The sequence below is a fragment of the Clytia hemisphaerica genome, unplaced genomic scaffold (genome assembly GCF_902728285.1).
Source record: "Clytia hemisphaerica strain Z4C2 unplaced genomic scaffold, Clytia hemisphaerica genome assembly, whole genome shotgun sequence".
Lineage (NCBI taxonomy): Eukaryota > Metazoa > Cnidaria > Hydrozoa > Leptothecata > Clytiidae > Clytia > Clytia hemisphaerica.
This window is the reverse complement of record NW_027104407.1, coordinates 215,531-242,898: the sequence shown is the minus strand read 5'-3', so window position 1 is coordinate 242,898 and position 27,368 is coordinate 215,531. Positions and strand designations below refer to the sequence as shown.

The 27,368-nt window shown below is 35.2% G+C and overlaps 1 protein-coding gene across 1 annotated transcript in view; it reads left to right on the top strand.

Moving 5' to 3' along the window:
* The first annotated feature begins 5,470 nt into the window (after nt 1–5,470).
* The window catches only part of LOC136820118 (kinesin heavy chain-like), a 33,899-nt gene continuing 12,001 nt past the window's right edge, over nt 5,471–27,368 (top strand). Inside the window, exons 1-17 of the mRNA XM_067076356.1 lie at nt 5,471–5,786; nt 11,242–11,329; nt 12,379–12,452; nt 12,789–12,893; nt 13,191–13,239; nt 13,518–13,573; nt 14,006–14,093; nt 14,548–14,672; nt 14,773–15,026; nt 15,489–15,538; nt 15,940–16,038; nt 16,783–16,973; nt 17,215–17,283; nt 17,672–17,983; nt 18,204–18,248; nt 19,151–19,249; nt 19,605–19,700. Of these exons, the coding sequence (XP_066932457.1) occupies nt 5,652–5,786; nt 11,242–11,329; nt 12,379–12,452; nt 12,789–12,893; nt 13,191–13,239; nt 13,518–13,573; nt 14,006–14,093; nt 14,548–14,672; nt 14,773–15,026; nt 15,489–15,538; nt 15,940–16,038; nt 16,783–16,973; nt 17,215–17,283; nt 17,672–17,983; nt 18,204–18,248; nt 19,151–19,249; nt 19,605–19,700 (1,935 nt within the window). The 5' untranslated portion in view covers nt 5,471–5,651. The remainder of the gene's footprint in view (nt 5,787–11,241; nt 11,330–12,378; nt 12,453–12,788; nt 12,894–13,190; nt 13,240–13,517; nt 13,574–14,005; nt 14,094–14,547; nt 14,673–14,772; nt 15,027–15,488; nt 15,539–15,939; nt 16,039–16,782; nt 16,974–17,214; nt 17,284–17,671; nt 17,984–18,203; nt 18,249–19,150; nt 19,250–19,604; nt 19,701–27,368) is intronic.

Here is a 27,368-nt window from a genome sequence, read left to right as displayed (position 1 = left end):
AGTGGTGCATGAAGCGATTCTTTCTAAAATGGTCGTTCATTCTAACCCTGACAGGCTCGACATCTAGATAGATATAAGCCCTTCGAATGCATTCGGGATGGGTTCTACCCACGAATGAGTAGGAATCACGGCGTTGACAGACACTGCGACTTGACAGACGCGAACTGCCAAGCCATGGTGTATACCATGACATTCGAACGACACTGGGAGAGCGATGCTCACGCGAGGCCGAACCTAATGAGTACCACGGCATATTACAATGTCTGTCTAATCTACCCACACTCTTGTATCATAGTAATGGTACCCAATTCCCCTTTAAAACATTTGGATATTAAAAAGTCTAAACGATCAGAACTATTATTGTTCCGCATCGTACACGGATCTTCTCTTAATCCTTGATAATCCAAATAATACAGCTTTCTAAACACTTGTTGCGGCTGATTACAAGCCAGATTTTATACCAAGAAGTATACCGAGTAATAAAAATTGTGGTTTATGATAAATAGAAAACCAATTTATATTGAACAGACTTCGCATGAGATATTTCCTTTATAAGGAAAGGTGGCTCACAAAGGAAAGGCTATCTTGAATTTTGGCATGATATAATTGGTTTCACATGTGTGACAAAATTGACATCAAATACAAAGTTCAAGTGATCTGAAGATCGATAAAGCAAAAAAAACATAAATTATATCTAATTCTACATATAAAAAACCAGGCTAAGTCGCAAAAGCTACAATTAAAGCATCAAAAAAGTAAAGATGTCCACAATCTATAAAATCAAAACTCATATAAATTTTGAATTCTTAATACCATTGATTTCAATAGGCCAGCGTATAACAATAACACCTTCAAGATGACATATCTCTTCTTTCTTGTTTCTCTAAAAATCAAATCTACACTTGCCCTTCACAAAATAAACAAGAAAGACATAAGAGGTATTTCTATTTGAAAAGACTACCATAAAAAGCAGTATTATCAAATAATCGTCAACAAATACTAACATAAAATAACTGAGAAATATTTGGATCCGATATTTTTCCTTCATATGTATGAAGAATTTCTACAGATTACAAATTCAGCAAATACATCATTTATTTTGTTACACAAAACCTAATAACAAGACAAGACTTGAACAGATTGCTTTACTGTATCACATTTTTTCTCATTTTTACATTCTATAAACGTCTCAATTTTCTCACAATACTGTATATGCTTTTTTTGTTTCAGTATTAATATTATAATGGTAATCAAATTAACCAAAATATTGATAACTATCTCACACGCTAACAATGTAATTTCCTTATAGATTTTCTGTTACACGATAGATTTTCTGTTACACGATGAAGTTATACTTTTTAAGTTCTTGATTTTGAACATGAATTTCTCATAAATCACATTCCTAAACCAACTGAATTCTTAAAAATTCTTATTCGAATTCAATTTAAATGGTCTTATAAAAAATGCAATTTATGTTTCTTCTCCAAAATAGATATCTAAATTTAACAAAAATAATTCAGTCATGAAAATTAAAAAAAAAATTATTATCAATACTATCAATGTAGAATTATCCCATCTCAACACAATCATCTCTGACTGAGACTTCCAGCACCCAATTCAATAATACCATACATCTGTATGCAATAGAACAAAACTGCATTTGACTGTTCTATTGTACTTTTATAAATACTTATTTGATTTTTAATATCTTCCTGGAAATTACAGCACCTCTTTAAACGTAACGATTAACATAAAATAAAATTATATTAACAAGAAAATAAGTGATAAATTTGGCAAACTTGAAATCATTACAGCATTTTTAAATGTTAATTTTGTAAAAGGGTTTTCGCAGGTGATATTTTTCAGCAATAAGTTTTCTTTCTCTGTACAATATGGTGAGGCGACTTGTGCCACATGTTAGCTTGAATTGACACTCCTGGCACTTCTCTTCCTTAAGGCCAGGAGAACGAAATCAGAACAATACCCTTTCAAACTTCTCAAACTTCTTTAATCTATTTGAGGATGACTTTTGACATCTCCAGCAGTATATATTTTGCGAATTCTATTATCACTCCAAATAGCAGCAAAACCATTATATAACAACTCCAAAAAACTTCCAATTAATTTTACTTTAATTTTACAAAAAAGACAAAAATTAATTTTAAACTTTAATTTTTATCTTACTATGTTTCTTAAACTAAGCATCCGCAAACCAATTCTAAAATTACACAAACATTAGGTTACAAAGTCAGGAAAATGTTATGTGTACTTTTTAGCTTGAGGTGCAGACACTTGTATAGCATAATCAATATAGATAAAATCAAGTGCTAAGAGGTTTATCCGATATCAAGCTATAAATCCTGTTTTTTCCTGTTTTTGCTGATAATTATTTGAGTCAAAATAATATTGTGATTAGCAAAAGGTCTATTAAATTTAATTTTCCCTGAAATACATCTTGTGAATTTAATTTCGTGAGCAAGCCAAAAATCAGTTAGGAATCTTTGTTACAAATAGCTAATTCACACACTCCTGAAAGCCAAAAAAGCCTGATCTTAAAAATGTCATGTTGATTTAAATTCATGAGTCCCTAATCACAAGTTTTATTTTCACAAGTTTTTATTTTACAAAAAAGACAAAAATTAAATCTGGCAAAAAAATTATCTGATTAAAGTACCTACAAAAAGTATTTTTAATTGGGGTCTCTAATGAATTGAAGATTCTTTTCTCAGCCAAGGTGAGGTGTACGGTACCTACCCATAACAATCTAAAATTACCCCTAACAATCAAAAGCTTTTTCAGAGCACTGATTGGTTCATTAAGGTCAATTACATCATGATTTTAAGTTTCAACCAATCGGATCGGTTTGGTTGTTAATGTAACTAAATGTATTCTTATTGGTAAGCACATTATAGATAAAAAATGAACCTCTCTAGAAATGGTAGAGTTGACTTTGCTTTTTAGACAACCAGCCTTAAAATGCTACGCTGTAGGCTATATGTGCACTGAGAATAGATGCTTTCTTGCAGATCTCATTTAATGCATTTTTTTGTTTATAATTTCAAAAATATTCTGGTTTAGGCAATTTTGATGTCAGTAATGCTGCCAGTTGTGGTAAAAGAAAATGAAAAATTAATTGAGAAAAACCCCAGAAAGAATAATTGCATACCAATAATAGGACCATGTCTGTCTACAGAAAAGGACATAAATTAAAGTTGGTCATTGGAACTCTCCAGACTTAATATGATTGATAACTTTTTCTGATAGATGACCAATTGATAACCAATTGATTGATTGATTTCGAAAATAGATAGGTAATAAGGCCTATTCTAAAATCTTGAGGTTTTTTTCACATGATCAATGGGCTATTCCGTTTTTAATCCAGACAAACTTTTCCAGGGGTTCTGAGCTTTTTTGTGACCTTTTCTACGAGGATTTTTGTTCACTTTTCATATTTTCAAAGCAGATCATTGAAAGTTTCCCAGACCCTTCCAGAGGCCATTCGAAATTTTTAGGGAGTTCTGGCATCAATAGTACTAAAACTTTGTGTAATGCCGACATACCTTGTCTAATTCCATCTACGAAAATGGAAAGTAGTTAGAGTATTTTTTTAAACAGCTTACTCATAAGATTTTATTCAAAAACATTTTGAAATACCAGTTGCTATGACAAAATTAGACAATGTATGTTGGTATTACACAAAGTTATGGTAGTTATTTTCAAGCCTTATTTTAATATTTTACTTTTCAGAGGATAAAATCTATTCAAAAGGGGTTGCTGAAAAAAAGTTTGTCTATACCCCTGTATGAATTTTTTTTTGGAATACTGTAGCCCAATCAACCGATCGATCATCTTAAAGCCAACTTAGCCTTAGTTACAAAGTGCCCAACTTGAATGCAAACCAATAGCATTTGTTTAGCGTTACTCGTTACATCAAAAGAAGTGTATTCTGATATACATTAATGAAATTGATGTATTTTTGATGTCATAATGAAAAAATTGAAATTATCAAAATCTAATTATCAAAACTAACTTCTAATTTTCACCAAAGATTACACTATACTATTAGTAATAAACTCTTTTGTTTAAAATTAAAATTTATTTCAACCAAGAGAGCTTATTAATATAATATTTTTGGTGCTATTGTGTTGCATTGGATTACCAAAGCTCTGTCAGGGCAGGGATCATACTCTAGATTAGATATTGTAACTATAGACCATTTCAAAGAGCGCCTTGTCAGCACCTCTGACTGACTACCCAATTCCAAGGTACATGCAAGGTACATATATGGTATGGGTTGACCCGGGCGAGGGTTCATTCACTTGCCAAGTGAACCGCTGTGAGTGGGAATCGAACCTCAGTCACCTGTGCAGCAACCAAGGTCAATGACCACTATACCACAGCGCCTAGAATCAACCCATCAAGCCTCCCTTAAAATCCTGATTATCGATTATTGGATCAATCGATCCGGGGGGCACTACCGTAAGTTGGTCTTATATTGACATCCCTCATCTAATTCCGACACCCTTCTTTAGAGACCGGAATAATATGAAAACTTGAATCACTGATTGAAAAAGAATTATTCCTCTCTGACCACTAAACAAAGAACAACAGTTTCAACCTTTCTATAAATTTCAGCTGGTAAAAAGGGTGTCGAAATTAGAGGAGAGGGATGTCAACATTAGACCAAGTTACGGTAATCTTGACGACCGAGCGCGAGGGAGATGTGTCGTTGGAGTTTGAAAAGTGGACCCTGTCAGATATTAATGTTTGGAAATTTTGGGACCCTTTCAAAAATGACTTTAAAGTAGATAGACGAAAAATTCAAAAATGTTCTAATTTCCACCCTGAAAATTGTCCAGAATTACCAAAAATTGACCCTGTCAGGTCCACATCTTCTCGATTGGAAAAAGTTAGTGGGAGTCTGGTATATAATACCTTTAATATTATTTTATTGCATAGTCCATCTTGCAGCTTCACTGATTTTCTTTTGTAATGTGTAAGCTGGTAAAGGTAAAATTGTGAACGAGTGTGGTAAAAAAAAGATTTGGTTTCGATTTCAAAAATCAAAACAAAGAGGAAAACCCGCATTTTAGTGAAAAATACACAACGCTAGAAAGCTTAAAAGTCGAAAGGAAATTCACGTACCGTATTTTACTAAATGGGTTTTTCCCTTCATGATAGGGGGCTTCCAAATAGTACATTAAAACGCGTTTTTAAAAAAGCATCCCGCGGAAAACTCTCTGAAAATCCCTTTCCGGAGAAATGAACGCACTTTTTCCGCGCATAATCTCCAAAACATAACATTACGGACCACGAAACCAGTTCGCAGACGACGAAAAAATTGTAAAATTTGGAAGAGAAAATGCATCAAGATGAATTTAGTTTCAAAATGATACATGTAATGTATGTTCAGCTTTGTAAGTAAGGTAAAGGTTTGAAGATCTCAATAGTTTACTTTTTAATTTACTTAGAAAAAGATCATGTTAACCTTGGCATGAGAAAAACGACACCACACGGAAACATACTCAATCAGGAAATGATCGTAAATAATTCAATTCATAATGAAAAATGAAACCACTGATCATGAGAGTTATTTATGAGAAACTGTTAACTGTAACACGAAATTGGCATTTATGACAGGAATGTAAAAGATGCCAGGCAATGATGCGGCTAGTGAATGCAACATCAAGGTTGTATGCCGTATTCGGCCACAATCTGAAGCTGAGAAAAAGACTGGTGGCTCAATAGTTGTTAAATTTCCATCAAATGATACAGTAATTCACAGTGTAAGTAATGCTGACATTGATTATTTGTCAAATAACTACTCAAATAGGTGTAGAAATCTCTTTTCTAGCCTTCATTGCAGAGATGCTGGGAATTTCAGGCAGGGTCCTTTTTCAGTCAGGGAAATCCCTCAATTGCGGTAGTAATTTCTTACTGCAATTGCGGTATAAACGTCACTTTTTAATTTTTCATGTACCGCAATTGCAGTATACTCAAGAAACAGAATTCAAGATTCAAGGAGAAAACAGGCAATTTTTGTACATAATTGATCATATCTTTTTAACGCACAGACAAAATATTTTTTCCGTAGATCAGATTCTTTTGATAAAGAAAAGCTATCTTCTCGTACGATTTTTTACAGTCGATGTTTGTTTATCTTTGTCGACCAGCACTATATGTAGCTGTTATAAGCCTTTTAGGCTAATCACGATTGAAAACTACCGCAATTGCAGTATACCGCAATTGAGGGATTTCCCTGACTGTTTTTATTGTTTTTTATTTCTCCAATTAAGCAAAAAGAGCTGTTTTATAGCAAAACTTTACCATAACTTTGTCTAATGGCGACATCCCTCTTCTAACTCCGACACCCTTTATAAGAGATAGGAATAGTAGAAAGCAGGCCATATTTTAGAAAGGCACGACAGCGTCCGTTGGTGGCCAAAAAGGGCACTTTTTAAGGTGTTGTTCCACTAAAAAGGCAGTTTTTACCAATATTTTAGTAATTTCAGGAGGGGCAGCGTCCGATAACCGGAAGCTTAAAGGGCATGAAGAATGGCCTGGAAAGGTTGGAATCGCTATGGAAACTGCTCTAACCTTGGGACTATCTGAAAGTCATTTGATTTGAGTTAATGAACAACGTATTAAAAAATACAGGATTTCTCTTTCCCACCAAGTAGGCTTTTAAATCGAAGTATGAAAAAAATCTGTAGTGGAACACACGCGAATGTCTGAAACAAAGAAGAAGACCATATTAGTGGCAAAACGATGGAGTATTTGACGTCACTTGCACGGCAAGTTACACACTCGTTTTTTGTTCATCCCATCAGGCGATAGGCGGTTAGGCAGCACGTGTTCTCTAATCAGCGTCCGGTCATTTTAAATGAAAACAAAAAAGTTAAAAAGGGCGCTATCAGTGAAAGTTATTGTGACATGTTATGACAGAAAGTATATTATCATTGATAAACTTGGTGGAGTTTTCAAAACAAATTTGTTGTCAAAGAGATAATTAACAGTAAGTGAAAATACAGACCAGATATCAACAATCCCATCTTTCAACCAATCATCAGTGAGGCTGGAACTTCGATTTTTGAGGATTACAATTTTACCAGATTTTTAGCAATTTTTGCCTCGCTAACCCAAATCTCGCAACCTCTTTACCTTAAGGAAGATCGAAATTAGAGTTTTTCAGCATTCCGAAAAAAACGCATAGCAGAAATTTTTTCATCTTCACAGGATCTATTCTCAACAACAAAATACATCTTTTGGTCTTTGGGTTTGTTTCTGACGTTTTTCCTTCAAAGAATATCGATCACTTTCCTTTTCCCCTTGAGCGCGTGAGAAAAAAATGATTAGCTCGCGTTTTCGCGCGGGCGAATAAAGATGAGGTGGTAATCTTGCACTGAGGGTGCTACTTAGTTTCCGCCCTATTTAGTATGGTCCAAAGACGGGGGTACTCTCTAAATGATAAACTATGTCGTTTTGTAAGTGTTTATTTTCTGAGAGATACAAATAAATAGTATATTAAATATTATAAACTTATTTATTTAAGTATTTTGAGTGCAAATTTAAATATATGGTTAAATAAAATACAAATGATAACAGTTCTGTTTATTCCTTAAACCCCTGGGAAAAGTTTTTCTGCCGACTTAGCTATTTTACAAATCTCGGAAAAGAACTCCCATAGGAATTCCGATACCTAACCCGATTGGTTTATTTCAGAACGGCTGAAAGAAAGTCATAATGGCAGATAATTTTAAAAGTTTCTGAGGAAATGTGTGTAATTTATCGATGTTGATGGCTTGTTGATTCTTTAAAGAACAGGTATAGCTTTTTCAAATCCTGGAATATGGAGGTTCCAGCTACACTGATCATCCCAAGTTAGAGCAGTTGACGGTATATTTCTTTGCTTAGCGACCAGAGAGAAAAAATTCTTATTCTAACCTTGCTATTATTCCTATCTCTAAAACTTGGTGTCAGAATTAGAAGAGGGATGTCAACATTGGACCAATCTATGCACGTGGTTTCAAACCAAGGTATAAAGAAGCATCTGAACTTTCCATTGAGATCTTGACAGCTTGACAATTAGGTATACTGGAAGTCGGGTAACTTGCATCAGTGGAGGGAAACTTGTATAGCCATCAAATGGGTGACCTATCAAAGCAGCAAAATTTCAAAACAAAATGTAGCTACACAGCTCCACTCCCAGCTCAACTCTACCATTTTAGAATCTCATATTTGATGCAATAGTATTTTTGGTGAGTTACTCGCCAATAAAATTGAGGGTAAATAAAACAGCGTGATTTGATGATAAAAATCAGGCGAGATCATAAATTTCAAGATGGCGGGAATTCAGATGTTTCTCGATGGCTGTTGGACTTGTAATCTCAAATTTAAAAAACATTATTATGTATGACGTTACTTATGATTAGGACATATGCATTTTACAACTCACAAATTTTGTAAATCAGGTTCAGGGTTCGAATTATGAATTTAAGGAGCTTCGCTATTTTTTGAGTGAAGGGAGACGTAAAAAAGGAGCGCCACAGGCGAAATTTCTTCACTCTTTGTGATGCATTTTTAGTATTTTGCGTTTGGAAGAAAATGCAAAAGTATCTTCAATGCATTTCTGTAGAAAAGTGAAGTAAGACTTGAAATAAGTGGTTGTCAATTTTTTTCTTTCCTTTATGATAATTTTATAGATCTCTCCCTGAAAATTTCACAAAAAATTCATCTAGAGGAAAAGAAGTTATGATTAAAAGTTCTTTAATTACCGTTTCTCTGCTGGGTTTCCTTATGAGAACCAGATTTTTACCTATCGTTTTTTTTACAGTGGAGAGTGAAGTTTCCCGCAGTCGTTAAAATCAAAACAATGGTGTTATGCCAATCCAATGAGAATATTTGGACCTACCTCAGAGGTCCTTTAACCTTTTCAGCCCGGCGGACGAGTATAGTCGTCGAGCATACGTTCCGGCGGACGAGTATAGTCGTCTTTTTGACATAGTGATCTTCTAAGCTATCTTTCTCCCATTGGCTTCTTTGCTAGCCGTAGAAGTAAAGAGAAACGGAAAGTAGAGGTTCTAAGCTTTCTTTTGATATATGGTGATGTAATGTTTTGATCACGTGGTGAGGCAGCAGATTTCGGAGAAAAGGTAGAGAAAAACACTGAATCAAGATGGCGACCAAGAAATGGGTTTTTCCAACTTACTGCTAAAGTTCTTGGATTTTTTGACTGGTTTAGGCCACTTTTCTTCATGGAAACATTGTTTTTATAATGGCAAAACATCCAGTAAGTATATCTTATATTTTTGTTTTGTTTTTAGCATAAAAAATCCATTTATTTGTCATTTTGACCACTTTTCTCGACAAACCATCGGAGTCGACCCAAACTTACAGTACTTTTTACTTTTTTATTCAGGTTGGAGCATGGAAAGTGGGACAAATTCAATGCAAAAGTGTTTTCTACACCTCATTTATTTCAAAGGAGCAACCAAAGAATTTGAAAAGCCTGGATTTATGTTGAATTGCACTACTTCTTCCGCTCCACCAGCAACGGTCGAATCGATCCCCGAAATTCTTGGCTCATAACGATGTCCTGATTACAGCTTATATGGATAAAAATGATAGCAAGAAACCACATAACAGCCACATGGAATTATTATGATGACATTTAGCATTCCTTATGGGCAAAAAGAGATCAGATTTGATAGCAATGAGTTTGCCTCAAAAGGCTTACGGTTTTTTGGAAACTTTTGCAACTAATCGCCGACTATGCCATCTAGTTTCACGGTAAGCCGATACCCTTCAAAAGCTTCAGGAGCTAAGAATACTGACTGAAAGTGTTGTGTTTAGATAGTTGGGGAATACTTTTACACCATTTTTGATGTTGTAGCCTGCTTCTGGAAACACATTATCATCAAAATACTTCAAAATTGTATATATTGGATTTTTTTTAGCCGAAAATCGTGATTTTTGGCAAAAGTGACCGATATTTGGGAGGCTGGTGTGACACATACAGATTTTTCTGGATGCTGATTTTTGGTATATATTACTTCAAAATGATGTATAGATTGATAAATAGCCAAAGACAGATTTTTTAATTAACTTCCCCCCACTTTTTTTTGCTCTAGAAGTGAAAAAAATGCAAAAAAAGTGACATTCCACATTACCGAAACCGCAAAACGTGAAAAAAAAACTGTGGTTTACGTGATGCTACCATTTTTGTAGGAATATTTTATTTGGATTGGTACTTGGTCTAAAAGTTGTAGAATTTAAGTAGCTTTTCAGGGATACCTTACTTTTTTTCTAAAGATTCCTAGTTCTTGAGTTATGATCAAATAACTGAACATGTCTATTTTCTGAAAAAATGTTGCGCGCTGACAGCGTGAAAATTTAAAAAGTTGCGCGCTGGAAAGGTTAAATTAACATGTGTTCTTTCGTCTGTTCGTCTTGTTCTGTTGATTTTTTGCATAATGATGCAAAATGGTAATGTCCAAAATGTGATGGAGCCCGATAATTTTTTCAGTCCCTATACATTTCTTATTTTCTCTTCTATTTCCATTCTATATTCATCATTGAGTATGTCCAATATGCGTTGTGCTTGTTTGAACATGATTTAACCTTTTTGTATATGATAAAAGAAATTTTGACTTATTAAAAGTTAAAAGATCATATTGCCTGAACCAAAATGGTCTATGAGCTTTGGCCACATAAACTAAGATTCTTTTGATGATAATCAGCCATTCCAGAGGAAGGGGTACATTGGCTAGATACTGTCAGTAGAGGCCTTGGAGCGCTGCAATCCATGCACCATTTGATAGCACCAATACAGGTCATTCAATAGGGTCAATATGGTGCAGTTAATTCCTTGGAAATGGCATAACATGTTTGAATAAAATGGCCTTTTTTACGTCTATTAGGTTACCAAACAAGTTGTTTATGCTAGCTTGTGTATTCTTGCCTTGGTGAAACAACATGCAAAAGTAATTGGGGAATCGCAATCTCTGTTAGGCATAGCAAATTCAAATTTTTGTGATTAACATGATGACATTCTATTCTATCTTTTAATTCTTGTTTTTTTTTCTTTTTAGTAGTAATGTAATGTTGCATGTAGTTGTGAATTTATTCTTTCTTATAGTTTACTAGTTATATATCATTTCCCATTCAATCCTATTTTGTCTACCTTACTTTACTTTATTTTGAAGAGGTAACTATTTTCACTATGTTTTTTTGTTTTTATAGGGGCGTGCTTATACCTTTGATCGTGTTTTCCAACCCAGCTCAACCCAGGAACTGGTATACACAGAGGCTGCAAAACCTATAGTTTCAGGTAAAGAAGTGTTTACTAAAACCCTTATGAGTCTACATTTTTGCTACTTTTCCACCATGTTTGCCTGTTGTTACCATGATTTTTCAGATAATAAGACTGGTAATATCAATGCTGCCAACAATTAACTTCTATACCTCAGTTGTCATATCAGCACATCTTTATGCTTGGACTCTGCTAGACTGAGTCAGATTTCCAACGTTTCTTTTGATTTCTTTATTTAGTTTTTTTGGACTTTTTTAAATTTAATAAAGAAATTTATCAATCTCTGTTTTGACGAATTCATTTACTTTGATAATAATCTTATTAATCCTCATGGAAAATAGATACAAAATATGAGTTTAAAGGATGCCTGATTTTTTTCTTGCCAAAAAAAATTCAAGCAGTAGATCGTCTTAATGGTTGTTTTCTTTTTTGAAAAGATAAAAAAAAGAAATTAGGTTTTTTCAAGATAAAAAATGGAATAAAGTTATCTTTTATGATTTCGATTATAATACAATGGTGTCTGAGAGAAAATTTCATTTGATCAAATTCATAATTTTTTTGTTTGTCCTTTACGCAGGAAATATTTTCAAAATCAAACATAAGGCATAGAATAAAAGCGTTCAATTTTCTGAATCTCTAATGGATAAAATCTGATAAAATGTAAAATTTGAAGTCCCTTGTTTTTCCCTCTAAAAGTTTGTCTTTCTTTATTTTGAATATCCCTCAAATTTTCCAATCTTCTCCATTTTGGGGGATGTCAATATTCCTGTTTCTTCGTTGTCCTTACCCCTTACCAAAGGCACACAAAAGGGAGTTCTAATTTATTGTAAAAGCATCGATTCCTTTAATCTAAAGGATTTTCTCAATGTCTTAAGGCTGAAAGTTGAAAGCCAATTCCTGACTTCAAGTTATTCTGATTTTACTAATTCAGTAACTTTCCACACAGATTGACTATTTACCTGAAAAAAAGTGTTCAATAAAAAGCTGCTTATCAAAAGAAAAGATAGAGCTAATGCGTTCGAGAAGATTGTAATGTTTAGAATTCTCACTGTTTATAAATTTTTTAGATGTGCTTGCTGGATACAATGGCACAATTTTTGCTTATGGGCAAACTGCCAGTGGAAAGACTCATACTATGGAGGTAACAATTTACATTATAGGGTTATGTATATTATTATCTTTAAAATCTTTTAACTTTAAAATGTTTTGAGAAAAGCCCATCATCTCCCAGTGGCAGCGCTACCAGTAGCTGATAAGCAGCAAATTCCAGAAGAAAGGTTTTGTCATTCTAGTATTTAACTGCTAGTACCACCAGTAGAGACCTAGAAGAATCTCAAATCCTGGTTGAGATTTTATGAGAATTACCCTATATCTATCATATAAAATGATTTCTGATTTTCTTATCCCAGAGAAAGTCTCTATGTCTCTATGTTCAAGGTCATTTTCTTATTTTTCATCTGTCTTGATTGATTTTTAGGGAGTCATTGGTGATGACAGCTGGCAGGGAATCATACCAAGGATTATACAAGATATTTTCAATTATATTTATACTATGGATGAAAATTTAGAATTTCATATTAAAGTAAGTAGTAATAATGTTTTATGAAAATACGGGTGGATCAGTGGATATAAGATACTAGTATTTGGCATAAAATCAAACTAAAGCTAAAACAAACATTTACTTTCACAAATAAAAGTACCTAGTTATAGCATACTTTAGACCACGTCGAACTTATCAGAGGAAGAGATTTGTGATTGTAATTTTATTGTCTTTTAACGAGCTTTGCACTCCTTCACATGTTTCCGACGTATTTTCTCTATTGTCCTCAATCCGCCAGTGTATCATTTCCAAAGTATGACATTATTCTTTTTGTTTCAGGTTTCATACTACGAAATATACTTAGATAAAATTAGAGATTTATTAGATGGTAAGTAAAAACTTGATTCATTTTCACTGCTTTGTGTTTTCAGAATCTCATTTAAAATTAGAAGGAAGAAATTGATTACCAAAAACCAATCGAGTTTGTAAATTATTTCTATGTTATTCCCTATATGATTTCAAAATACCAACTTATTTTTAAGAATTTTAAAGCCAAAAATTAAGGAGACATTAATTTTAATTAGTCCCAAATCAACAACCACAAAAGAGCATGAAGGGTAATGAATTTTCTTGATTTTAACTCAACAAACTTTTTCTTTTTTTCAGTTTCAAAAACGAATTTAGTTGTGCATGAAGACAGAAATAGGGTGCCATACGTTAAGGTAATACAATGTTTCCATCAGCTTAATACATTTTTCTCAACTGGTCTACAAGGTCTTTGAAATATTAGACTAGAGTCTACTTCCAACTGAACTTTGCTTTCAAATGATTTTGATGGCGTGAAGTAGACTAGAAGATTCCTCCTTCATCTTGGAATTTTGTTCACTTTCGTTTTCGTTTTCTAAGAAAAACAAACAAACGAATGAAATATATTCTTAAACCCCATCATCAATGTCTATAAAACTATAATAAAAAGATGAAAATACCTCCAAAAGATGAAAAAATTGGTCATTTGAAAGGGACTGGATCTAGTGGCATGGATTTGCTTACTGAACTATAAAGAACTATATAGCTCTCTTTAGGGAGCTCTTGTTGATTTGATTTTGTCAGAAATGTAGCACCACTTGACAAATTTGCTTATTTCTTTTTAATAGGGTGCAACAGAGCGATTTGTTTCTAGCCCTGAGGAGGTGTTAGATGTCATCACAGAGGGCAAAGCAAACCGACATGTATCCGTAACGAGTGAGTTAATTAATCCATTATATCTTTTTAATTTTCAATAAAACACATTGTTGTTCCTATTATTCCTTCTTTATCCATCCTATTCATTCCGTAGAGAAAGTATCTATAAGATACTCAAAGGGTTGATAGCATCTAGACAAGCTTTACAAAATCGTCAAAAGAATAGGGCCATACCATAACAGTTTCACTGAATGCCCGTTTCTGTTAAACTTTTCCAGATAAGCGCCCCAAAAAATGCCCCCTTTTGACCCGTTTATACCTTCAAAAATTGATATAATGATGCTAAAATAATAGTGATGTTATAAAGTGAAAAATAAGATCCACTTTTTTCCAACCAAAAAGTTATTAATAAGCGTCAAAAGCCTTGATACTCTAAGGAATATTCAAGAATTAGCAAGTAAGACATAAACTACGATCGTATACAAATATAATTTAACATTTTCCTCTATTTCAGATATGAACGAACATTCTTCTCGGAGTCACAGTATATTCCTTATAAACGTCAAGCAAGAAAATACTGAAACACAGAAAAAGCTTAGCGGGAAGCTTTACCTTGTTGATCTGGCTGGTTCAGAAAAGGTAACAATTGTTGGGCTACTAACTGATCTTCGGGTTATATTTTTTCTTATATTTTATGAAAAGGTCACCACAATTATGAATGTTTCTCTTGACATTTTAGGTGAGCAAGACAGGTGCTGAAGGTGATACCTTAGAAGAAGCAAAGAACATTAACAAATCATTATCGGCCCTTGGTAATGTAATTAGTGCTCTAGCTGAAGGTAGCAACACATACATCCCATACCGTGACAGTAAGATGACTCGGATTTTGCAAGAAAGTTTGGGTGGTAATTCACGGACCACGATTGTTATATGTTGTTCGCCGTCTTCATTCAACGATGTGGAAACGAAATCCACCTTAATGTTCGGCTCAAGGTAAGGAATAAGTTTTACTAAAGGCTGCTCACGAAAAGTTTGCACTCTTTTTTTTCGCTTCAACCATACCATCATTTGAAAATTGGCTGCTATCGTTGGACTAAACACTTACATGATTTTCACATGAAAACCAGAACAGTCTTGACAGAGGTTTAGATTGCACAGTACTGTTTAATTCTTATCTAAATCCTTGCTCGAGTTATTTAGAATTTATTTTAAAAATTTAATTATATATTTGATTCAGGAAAGGTACCTAAAAATTTTAAACATCTCTTGCTATACCAGCGTTATTGGACGAAAAACGATTACTAGAAAGGACGTATTTATCTTTGTGATACAGCCTCACATTTAAAGCTCTATCTGGCTCTATTTCACTTAAACTGATGCCAAAATAAAACATAATTTTCTAGTTTATAATACAATACAAAGATAAGAAAAATTTTTATTTTTTTTTATTCACAGGGCAAAGACAATTAAAAATACAGTCATCGTAAATGAAGAATTAACTGCTGGTAAGTTTGACCTATTGTGTTGATTCTCAATATTTTGCTGTACAGCCTTCCAAATAAATGTCAGACGTGGTGAAATAATAACGAAGTATGTTAAGAGACTTTCCCGTATCAAAATTCTGCATAAAATTTCAAGAATATGTGTTAATTTGCTGTGTAAAATCCGCTTTCCGTCTTAGACGAGAAACCTTGCTTTGACAACTCATATGATCGTAAACTCTGGTCCATACCCCACACTTTGGCTCTTAGGTTCATAATAAATCAAACAAATTAGGTATATAGAGCTAAAAGTTGTCCTTGCATATTTATTATAATGCACACAAGAACAAATTGATATTTTACAAATTAATACATATCTAGCACATTTTTGTTAGGCTGAGAATGACCAAATTTTTCTTCTTTAGACGAATGGAAGAAACGATACGAAAAAGAGAAAGAAAAGAATGCTAAGATGAAAGTGATGCTGAAACATCTTGAACAGGAGCTGGCCCGGTGGCGAAAAGGTTTGTTTTATTAATGCATTCTACCTTTAGGTTTTGATTTATTTGATTCGATTCAATTCAGCCTGACTGACTGACTGACTGACTGACTGACTGACTGACTGACTGACTGACTGACTGACTGACTGACTGACGACTGACTGACTGACTGACTGACTGACTGACTGACTGACTGACTGACTGACTGACTGACTGACTGACTGACTGACTGACTGACTGACTGACTGACTGACTGACTGACTGACTGACTGACTGACTGACTGACTGACTGACTGGACTGACTGACTGACTGACTGACTGACTGACTGACTGACTGACTGACTGACTGACTGACTGACTGACTGACTGACTGACTGACTGACTGACTGACTGACTGACTGACTGACTGACTGACTGACTGACTGACTGACTGACTGACTGACTGACTGACTGACTGACTGACTGACTGACTGACTGACTGACTGACTGACTGACTGACTGACTGACTGACTGACTGACTGACTGACTGACTGACTGACTGACTGACTGACTGACTGACTGACTGACTGACTGACTGACTGACTGACTGACTGACTGACTGACTGACTGACTGACTGACTGACTGACTGACTGACTGACTGACTGACTGACTGACTGAAAACAGAACCCAATCTTCGCTTTCGGTTTTTGTTAGCAAAAGTTTCATAATTTTATTGTTTTGCATAATTTCTTGAAACTGAAATTGGAATTACTTTTACCATCTGTTAGGTGAAGACGTACCAACAAACGAACAAATCAATACAGCGGACAAAGGAAGAACAGCAGAACTTCTTTTGGAACAATCACAAATCGAGCGTAACAATGAGGCCAATGCTGCTAACGTCAGCAAAATATCCGACGCTGAACGACAAAACTTCGAAGAAGAACGATCAAAACTTTATAAACAAATCGATGAAAGGGTTAGTATTTATTATCATTTTGAATAATCATCTTATGACATTTGTGTCTTTGAGAGAATATAACAATGCCTCAAGATCCCGAGGCTTGATTCAGAATCTCAGATGTATAATTTCACCATAAGATTTTGATAAACGGCTTTTCTTTTCGGTTTTCTATACAATGCTTGTCTGTGACTGTGTCTTTAGTTTTCTTATGATCTGTTTGTTTCTCAATCTATAACCTCGACCGCATCTTTATTAGGACGAAGAGATTCAAGCTCAAGCTGCAAGCATCGATAACCTTCGACAACAATTCACTGAATTGGAGGAGGTAAGCCAAGACAATACATTACAATTTCTTGTTCCTACTGTAAATTCAAGTCAGAGACCACTTCACTTCAATACAGTAGAGTCTCGCTAATTCGAACTTCTATTATTCGAATCTACCTATAATTCGAAGGGAGACTATTATAAAAAAATATGCTCTGTAATTCGAATCTCTCTGTATTTCGAACAAACTAGACTTCCTCTTCAATTTCGAATTAGCGAGAGTCAACTGTGTATCTTGTTGAATTGAGATCGTGAAGCATGCTTGCAGAGTACAGTAAGTACTGAAAATCATCCAAATTTTTGAAGATTGTTCCCTACTAACCCAGCCTAAAAATTGATTCTATTTTTTGTGGATACAGTAATAACTCCCTTTTTTGACCTTTTCAAAGACGCTGATATTCACCAAAGCAAATGCTGAAAGCCTCGAAGGACAAGTCGGATCAATCGCCAAAGATCAAGAAGCATCGAAGAATGAAGTCAAAGAAGTCCTCCAAGCTTTGGAAGAACTTGCTCTCAACTACGATCAAAAGTTACAAGAGGTCGACCAGAAGACTAAGGATAATGAAACACTGATGGAAGATTTGAATACTGAACAGAAGAGTCGGCAAACTTTGGGCCATGAATTAGAAATACTACAAGAGAGAATGCACGTCATGACTAAGAAAGTGACCGAAATCACCAATACATTACTTGGAGAATTGGTAAGAGGCCTTATTAAGATGTTCGATTGTCTACTTTCTTTTGTTGAATCTCTATTTTTGTCAAACATGAAGAAATGACATGGACCCACCAAGACTTCAGTATAAACTGTTAAGTTAGTTATGTTAGCCTATGTGTATGTACCTCTAGACATATAAATTTTTGCTGGCAGACTTTAGTCAGCTACAGATATCTAATTGGTCATTTGTATCATTTTTTCAGAGTTTAATTGGTGATTTAATTGGTGGATCTGTCAGCGGAATGAAGGTAAACATGATCACTAATTTTAAGCAGTGTTTCTTTTCCTGCTGCATTTTCGTTATTTGTACCATTAAAATATGCTTATTTTCTAATGCACAAATTGTAATTTTCGTGGTAATTTATATTCTGGAGAAGTATGCTGTGGACAACACCATCCAGGGGGGGGTCCATGTACAAAAAAGCGGCGTGTATCATGGGGTGGGTGGGTGTTTTCAAAAAAATTTTGCTGTTTAGTACTTGTGTACAATACATGAGGGTGTCAGAGTCAAATTTCTGATTTGCTGTTTAGTATACGTGTACTATACAGGGGGTGTCAGGGTCAAATTTCGGATTTTCTGCTTGGTATTTGTGTACTAAAAATTTTTATTTTATGAAGGGGTGTAGGGGTATATTTGGTAGTTTTCTGGATAGTATATTGTACTATGTAAGTGGATGTTGGGGTATATTTGGCAGTTTGCTTGATAGTATATTGTATTATACAGGGGGTGTCAGGGTGTATTTGGGAGTTTGCTGGATAGTACTGGATTGTATATTGTAAAATATAGGGGGTGTTGGGATGTTTTTGGGAGTTTGCTGGATAGTATTTTGTACATTTTGTACTATAGGGGTGGGTGGGTGTTTAAAATCGAAATTTGCTACAAAGTACTGATACATGCCGCTGTTTTGTACATTGACCCCCCCCCCCTGCACCATCCCGTAATGACAACAATTATATTAATGCGTTACATTTCTCAGAATCCTGAAAATCTCTTTTGAATACTGCACGTCCGATTGTGCCCGTAATATCCAAACGATGTCAGAGAAGAGACTACAGAACTTGTCCTGGATTTTGGTTTTGCTTTGGTTTTCTACACATTTTCCTTGTTATTTCAATTAACTTTGAAATTAATTTCGCTTTATTTAATCAGAGACCAGAGATTGAGAACGCATCACAGTTCGATGAAGAGTTTACAGTAGCACGTTTGTATGTCAGCAAATTGAAAACAGAAGTCAAACACATGGTCGAGGTAATGAAACTGATCTCTAGTTCCATTCCGAAAAATTGCCAACTACGGTCGGATTATCTATACCCGATTGAGCCGCCTCTATGTTTTTATGTCTCTGGAATCGCTGTTTAACTACTTGACTGGATCAGGCTTTACATAATAAAAGAAGTCTGGCTGTTTTTAAATCCATCTTGTCTGCAATGTTGTTTTCGTTTCTGGTTTTACTAACGAAGATATTTTGAAATTGAAACTATTTTGAAATATTTTGGGAAAAGTTTAAGACACTTTCAGTCGTATCAAAGGACACTTTTCTTTCAAAATTTCTTCGATTTCAGTCATTTAGGCCTGAAAACCTTCTTAATTTCTCTTTCAATAGATTAACGTAAATCTGACACACAACTGCAAAAAAAGTGATTCCAAATTAGATGCAGTAGCCAAAGAAATTCAAGCATACAAACTGACCATAGCACAGGTATAATACAATTACTTTTACTTTCTTTCCCTCTCAGCAGTATCACACAAGGTGAAACTAAACCATTTTGGTTTATAGCTACATCTAAAACTGGTTTTATTACTCTGGAAGATAGCGAGTTTTCCTGCCCCAATAGACGAAATCTGTGATTGGACGGTCTAAACATTTCACTACCCTACCGTAGGACGTGTCTACAGCAAGGAAAGTTATATTTGAATATTTTTTATTGGCTATCCATAAATGATTAATGATTTCTGTGAGCAGGCCTTTAAAATGGATCACATTCTTCCGACGTGTGGAAATCGAGGAAAGTTTGCCAATCCTTAATAAAGGGACCTAAAATCTTGTATTCCTCTAGGTCAGAGATAAATAATTTCAGAGTTGAGGTAATGATCTTTTTATTGGTTTGAAAATAATCTGGTGGAAGTCTGAGAGAGAGAGACTGATTATGCCAAAATAGGGATGATCAATAAATTGATTGAGGAGTAGAAACTACTAGACTACAGTCTCCCCTGACCATATGAACAACCTTTTGGGAACCAAACGAAATAATAAGTATACGTAGAAACAAAAGAGAGGTCTATCAATAATTTCGTTTGCTTTTCAAATAGCTTAGTACGTCTGTTTGCATCCCTCTCCTTCGTAGATAATTTCTTGTGATTGCATTCCTAGCTAGCTGGAGATATTAATGAGATTGTGAAGGAGAGTGGTCCTACATTAGATAATTACGAGCTTACCATCATAAAGGGTTCAAAGTAATGATGGAATAGGAAAACAAAGAAGCATATGTTTCATTTTGTTATTTGTGAATAACAAGGAATATAGAGGAAAATAAAAAAGGAAGAAGAAGAAGAACTTTTCTTCTAGACGTCTCTCAAAAAAAATTTTTTCAAGAGAAAAGAAAAACAAAAGAGCTTTCTTTGTTTGTAAAAGGAAATTTTTGTTATGTGTGTGGTTGAGTTTTCTCGCGTGTGTGTGTTTTTTTACCGTTGAATAAGCGAAAAAAATAAAAAAATATTCTCTAGATGGAAGTAAAGAGAAGAATCAATAATTAAGACCTGAAGGGAAATGGGAGTTTTTGCTAGAGCAAGAAAGAGAGAGAAAAAAGAAAGATGGGATTGAAAATTGAGAAATAAAAATTTTAAGAAGACTCTTCAATTTCATTTTCCATAAAATTTTTGTTTTGTTTGGATTTTATTAGTTTGACTGTATATTCGTGTCTGAAGAGAGATTTGGTTGATGGTTTGTAAGGAGTGAGTTTTTTGATGATAAGGGATTTTTTCGTTTTTGGTTTAAATCTTTGCTCAAGAAGGTAGAAGGAACTCTAGCATCAGCTGCTTTAAAATCTTTCAAAGGCTTTCCTTTTGATAAATCGTAGCTAATCAAGACAGGAGATGTTATTGCAGTTAAAGTAACGAACAGGCATCATATTATAAAATTATAACTAACAATGAAATTTTAGTGTCCCAGCTACCTCGAAACATGCTTATCACTTATGTTTATCACATGTTGAAAATGTTGAGAAGTTTTTCTCTAGTTCAGCGAAGTTAATTAATTTTGATTCTGAGAACGAGAACGTGAGATTTTGTATATACAAGTTTTTTTTATATAAGAACATAAGGCTTCGGTAGACAAAATCTTTAGAACAAGTTAAGAACATTTTTAGGCTTGAAACCGAAAAAGCTAAGAACATTGCACTTTGATTCATTACCGTTCTTAACAAATTTGCTTGGAGCCTTGTGATTACTCTAGTTGCTAAAAAGGTTTAATAATTTTGGGAGTTTCTAAACATCGACCAGAAATGGCGACCACGACCAGCGACCACGACCGGCGAACAGATAAATTTGGGTTATCGAGTTTTTCCTCTTTCTCCACCTTAGAGTCTTTCTCCTATGATCATTTATTTATCGAATTGAAGAGTAAAGCTCACCCCTGTCTCATTCACAGTAATTATAAAGCCACGTGCAAAACGTGTAGAACAGCCATTTCAACACTCTTGGGGCTTGAATGGGGTGTCAATTTCTATCCTCTTGAACTTTCGGCATCAAATTAATCAATGGCAAATTTTTTGCTGAAATTCATTTAAGAAGCTTTATATTTGATCATCAGATCATTATTTTGTCAAAATAAGTCATTTTGACAATGTAAGGACAATACACGTTTTTTTTTATAAGAACGTCAAAAGTTTTCGAAGCCATGTTCTTAGTTTTTTGGATTTGAAGCCTAAAAATGTTCTTAAAATGTTCTTATTTTCAGCATTTTTTGAGCATTTTGATGTAATTTCTTAAGAAAATGCATGTTTTTAAGTCTCCAAAGCCTTAAAATGTTCTTAGAATGTTCTTAAATTTTTGGGCCTCGAAGCCTTATGTTCTTATATAGTTTGTTCTTATAAAAAAAAAAACGTGTAGAATAATTGATGAGATTGATATCTCTAAAACTGCCCTTCCCAGCTTTTGCCTACTGACAATTTCTATCTATTTATACTAAGAGCATCTCATTCAGCATAATTAAAATATTTGGTGTAATAAAGTTTACAGGCATCACACTTAATTGCCCTGTCAATATTTTTGTCAAAATGTGTCACTTTGTCTAGAAAATGACTGGTAACGTCAAAGGTCACTTTTAGTATTCTAAGCTAGAGTAATTTTCTCAGCCACGTGCTCAGTGGTTCATTTGAAAGCCACACCAGGACTCGATTTGGATGTTCTCTACGGTGGAGCGAGCAGATAAACTCGATAACCCAAATTTATCTGGTCGCCGGTCGTGGTCGCTGGTCGTGGTCGCCATTTCTGGTCGATGTTTAGAAACTCCCAATAATTTTGTACCCACGTTTGTCTGTCTATTGTGGATTTTCTATATGAATGAATCAACAATAAGGGTTGAATGAAAGTGTGACGTCAATTTTATGATTGTTTCAAAAAAAGGTTTAATACTGTGGTTGGAATTCAATGATGTATAACTTTACTTCATCGTTTGTTTTTTGTATGTGTTTTTTGAGTTGGAATGGAAGAGGGTTTACAAACAACAGGAGGAATGGGCTCTGACAGAAAAAGAATCATGGGTAGTTGTAGGATTTTTGAGGAGTTAGGAGTATAGAAACTGTTAGGATTCACATTGTCAAGGGGTGAATTTTGGATGTCTAGAAAGTTCCCTCTCTAACAACAAGAGGCATACTAGGAAGCACTTTAGACCAGACAGGCTAGGAGCACATAGGCAAGATTCAGGTGCTGATAAAGCTTCTGGTCAAGATGATAGTTGAAAGTAACATAAGGCTTTATGTGCTGGAGAGGTGTTCCATAAGCACTAAAGAGGTTGCTATTACTTTACACCCTTTCTTTATACCTTTTCGCTAAGGTTCGAAAATGGCAAAAATAAAAACAATTTATGAACAGTGAGTCTGGAATAGCCCCGGGGGGGGCACTCGATTTCGAAACGACGGTATGCGCCGCGCAAAATCTGCTTTTCAAAATCGTACCCTTTACAGTGCAGTTCAATATGGCTGAAAAGGTACCCTTTCAGTGCATTCTCTCGTGATTTACCCAACCCTTATAGTGCGCTATATTTCTCAGCTATAAATCTGCGTGAAAGAAGAAGCTTGGGAAATTTTCTGTTTCAAAGAAAAACTGAGAAAATTATTCTTGTCAGCTGTAATTATCAGACAATAGAAACTTTTTCAAACAAACGAGAAGTAAAAACCTTTCTTTTTAACAATTATTTTTCGACCCTTACAGTGCAATCTCACAGAAACACACCCTTACAGTGCATTTTGGGATGCTAAAAAACACCACCCTTAAGCGCGGCACATGACGTAGGCCAGATCATATGAGTGCCCCCAGGAGTTTTGACCCTAGACACTTTCAAAAAATTGATCCAGTAAAAAAGGTTTTTCCAATGTAAATTGCGTTCAGTTCTAAGTTTAAGATAAAATATTTTGCACACTTTCAATAAAAATATTGCGCCGCAGGCGAAAATTTGTCAGATTCATGTTGATCAATTTGAGTAATTCAAGCCAACTATTGAGCTGAATTATTTTAGCCCCCACGTTAAGTGATGAGATTTTAGCTCCCCCCTAAGTACATAGGTCCCCCCAAAAAAGTGGTGTACTTCCAGCCCCCTCCTTTTTTGGGAAAAGTTTAGGGTGTAACCCCCCCCCCAACCAGCAGGGGGAGGCTGACGCTATGGTAGAGATTCTGTCAGAAAAAAAAGTTTACCAAGCTTACTGCTGTATTTTATAGTCCAAGAGTTTGTTTTTGGAAAATGAGAAATTCCAGAAAATTTGGATTCAGAAAGTGATTTTTTATTGGAACAAACAACAAAGTGTTTAGTGAATATTTTTAAACGTCTGAAAAATTCATGCTCAATATAATATTTGCTCTACTTTTTTACTTGAAGAAAAGTACAAAAAATTTGAATGTTTGGTTTGGTTTAGAAGTTGATTTTGAAAGATGAACATTGGTTGTATGCAAGAGAACAAAAACATAAAAAAAAATGAGAGGGTGAAATAATATATTGGAATTATATTTGGGTTATAAATATTGAATATGGTGATTCAACGTGCGGAAAATAATACGAGTTATTAATATTGGATTGATTGACTGTATTGATTTTTCTTCAACAAATAAAACACCTGCGTTGTAAAAATATAGAACTTTTTAGGACGTCTCTTGTCCCATGCAAGATTGATGAAAGGAAGATTGTGAGCTGCTTGCTGTTCCTTGATTATATATAGAACATTGTTTGTTCAAAATTTGAAGTGAAAAATTGAAACTTGAGAGACATATATCTCATAACATTTGTGGAAAAAATTTAAACTTTGAAATTGAGAAATATTTTTGTGTGTGTTACATGTTACAACGGTAAAAAAATGCTTCAAAAGTTTTTTCGTAGAGGGCGTAACAGTTTGAATCGATCGTCACTGAAAGAAGACAGTAGTGGTGGAGGCGGTGGCTCGAAACCTCTGTTTAAAAAACCGAAACTTTTTCACTCTAAGAGCTTAGACGAGACAGCTCTGACAGAGAAACAACAATCACCCAAACCGATGCAATCAAATTCGCTCGGCCGCTCGAACGGTGAGCCACGAAGTAGAGCTCCACTTGCAGGAAAGGATGATTCGTTTGAAACGGAGAGTGGTAGGAAAGTACATTTCAAGGACGTTCAAAGTCCTAACGGAACTATAGACAATATGGCTGATGATAAACTTTTTGATGATGGTGTAATGAAAGCATTTGAAGTTGGTAACTTGAGTATACAAGAATTTCTCGAGTCTCCACACACTTCGCCTGAAACAACACCTGATACAACGCTCATCAAGAAACACAAGGAAAACGGTACCCATAAACCAGGTATTCTGACCAAATCGAAAAGCCTACCCACCTCACCTTCTAAGAAGGTTTCTCTTTTGGATCAAGCGCACGCTAAAGCTGGCTTTAATACAGATCGTTTACCCGCTTCACCGGCTCTGAGACGCCAGGTCCAGATGAGACGTTCCTCGACTGAAAGCGATGCCAAACCGAAACCATCGTTAAGGAAAAGTCATCGTTTCAGTAAATCGTTAGAACATTTAGCACAGCAAGTTTTCGGTGATGAATTCGAGACGCAGCTTGAGAAAGCTGTCCATGAAGAACCACCGAAATTTCCATTAGCCAACGTTGAAGAGGACATCATTGAGCCAACTTCAGCCCCTGTAGCAGAATCTTCTCCAGCTGTCTCCAGAAACACAAGCGCTAAGAAAGAAAAACCAGCTATCGCTAAGAAACCGAAAATGGGACCCCCGGTGGCTTCTAAAGGCCTTAAACGTGAAGCTTCGATCCCTCCCAAAGAGCCTGTCGAAGGTGAATCGGTGACATCCAAAGTTAGTGTTAGCCCAAAATCTGTTCCTGTTATTCGGCGTAATTTACAACGTTGTCATAGTGCGTCGCAACACACTGAAATGCGGTTGACGTTGAATAAAGCACAACCAATAGCAAAATCTGTTGATTTCCCGTCACCAAATGCTGAAGATAAACAACCAGAGAAACTAGAGAGCTGGGGTAACAAAATGGATTTGTCGAGTTCACGTACGTCTAGTTTAGGCGGGGAAGGTATTGGGAACTCGCGAGCTCTCATGGATCCGGTCATTGAAGGAGTTCCGATGGAATCACCACAGAAATGTGTGACCGGAGGTAACGAGCCAGGCAAAGACCGCCAGAGAGCCAAATCTGTCGGTTGTGTTGGTAACCCGATGACGTCAAACCAATTACAATTACGATACCAAGATGCCAAATTGATCAAGTCTGATTCGAACGCTGCCACGTGTGGAAGTGATTTAGATTTAAGTGAAAGTCAGACTTCTATTTTGGATTTGAATTTCCCTCCGCCGCCCCCTGTTGATCACGAGGAAGAAGTTTTCCACGAGAGTCCGCATAAAGTGGTGGAAGATGAAATACCGTTCGATTGGGAAGTTGTTTCTTCTGATGGTGGTTCCGCTGATTTTCAACCTGACGGCTCCATTTCCGACCCGTTAACCGATACCCTATTTTCTATCGTACCGCTTCCTGAAGATCCGGAACAATTGAAACCCGCCTTAACAAGAGCTTTAAGTGAGATGGTCAGCGAAATTATTTCAGCTCGTCATAAACTGAATCGTATTTTAAAAGCGATAGAGATTCACCAACAGATACTGAAGGATCAAAGTAAACAGATCAACACTCAGAATCAACAAATCTCGCAACTTCGTTTCGCTCAATGGGAACAAAACATTGCTTTAAAAAGCGTAAAATTACGACCGAAACAACCCGTTCAAAGTAAACCCAGGAGACCGCAAAGTGCGCGGACCTATAGACCACAAAGTCGTGAGATAGCCGAGATAAACAGTACACTGGATAGTCTTTTACATCAATGCTCAACCATGCAGATATCACCGCGTAGCGACAACGGTGACACAACATTGAAACGTTCGAATCAGGTCAAACGCTCGAATACCTTTCCGTCTAGAGAACATGTACCTACATTGAAACGTATCGAGAGTACTAATGACTGTCTATGCACGTCACCTACTAAATAAACAATGTTTACATAAATTTTCCTCCTTTCGTTGGGAGGGATGGTATTGATGATTGTCATTTTTGATTGATGGACTATTTATTAAATCTTTTGAACTTGATTTAAGGCCCTTTTCTTGTAATACTCTAAAATAAGGTCGAATTTCCTTTTTGTTTTACAATGTTAGTGAAAGCCATTGTCTTCTTTTACTCTTTTAATATTAATTAAGTCAACGTTTTCTGTTGTTGTTTTTTTTAATATGAAAGAAAACCGTTCACGTTCTCAAATGACCTACACGAAACCTAAATTTTCCAGCTTCTGTCAATAATTAAACCTAGCATTGATTATAAGCTTTCTCTTACATCTTGTGAATATATTATTACGTCTAGCTTGCATTTTTTTAAGTTAGTAATATCATACATTTCATGAAAATAGTTCGCAGCCGTTTTGAAAATTTCTTATACCCTACCCTGCAGATCTCCCATGATTTGAAAATTTGCTTTCCTTTTGATTTTCTCACCAAACTCTCAGAGCTGTTAGAGTCTGGTATTGATTTCTAGACGACAGCTTTTTTGTCAAGTTTTTGAAAAATTTCCGAGCCAGGATAAGCTATTTCTTTTCTAATCAGTAGTAGACGATACAGTATAT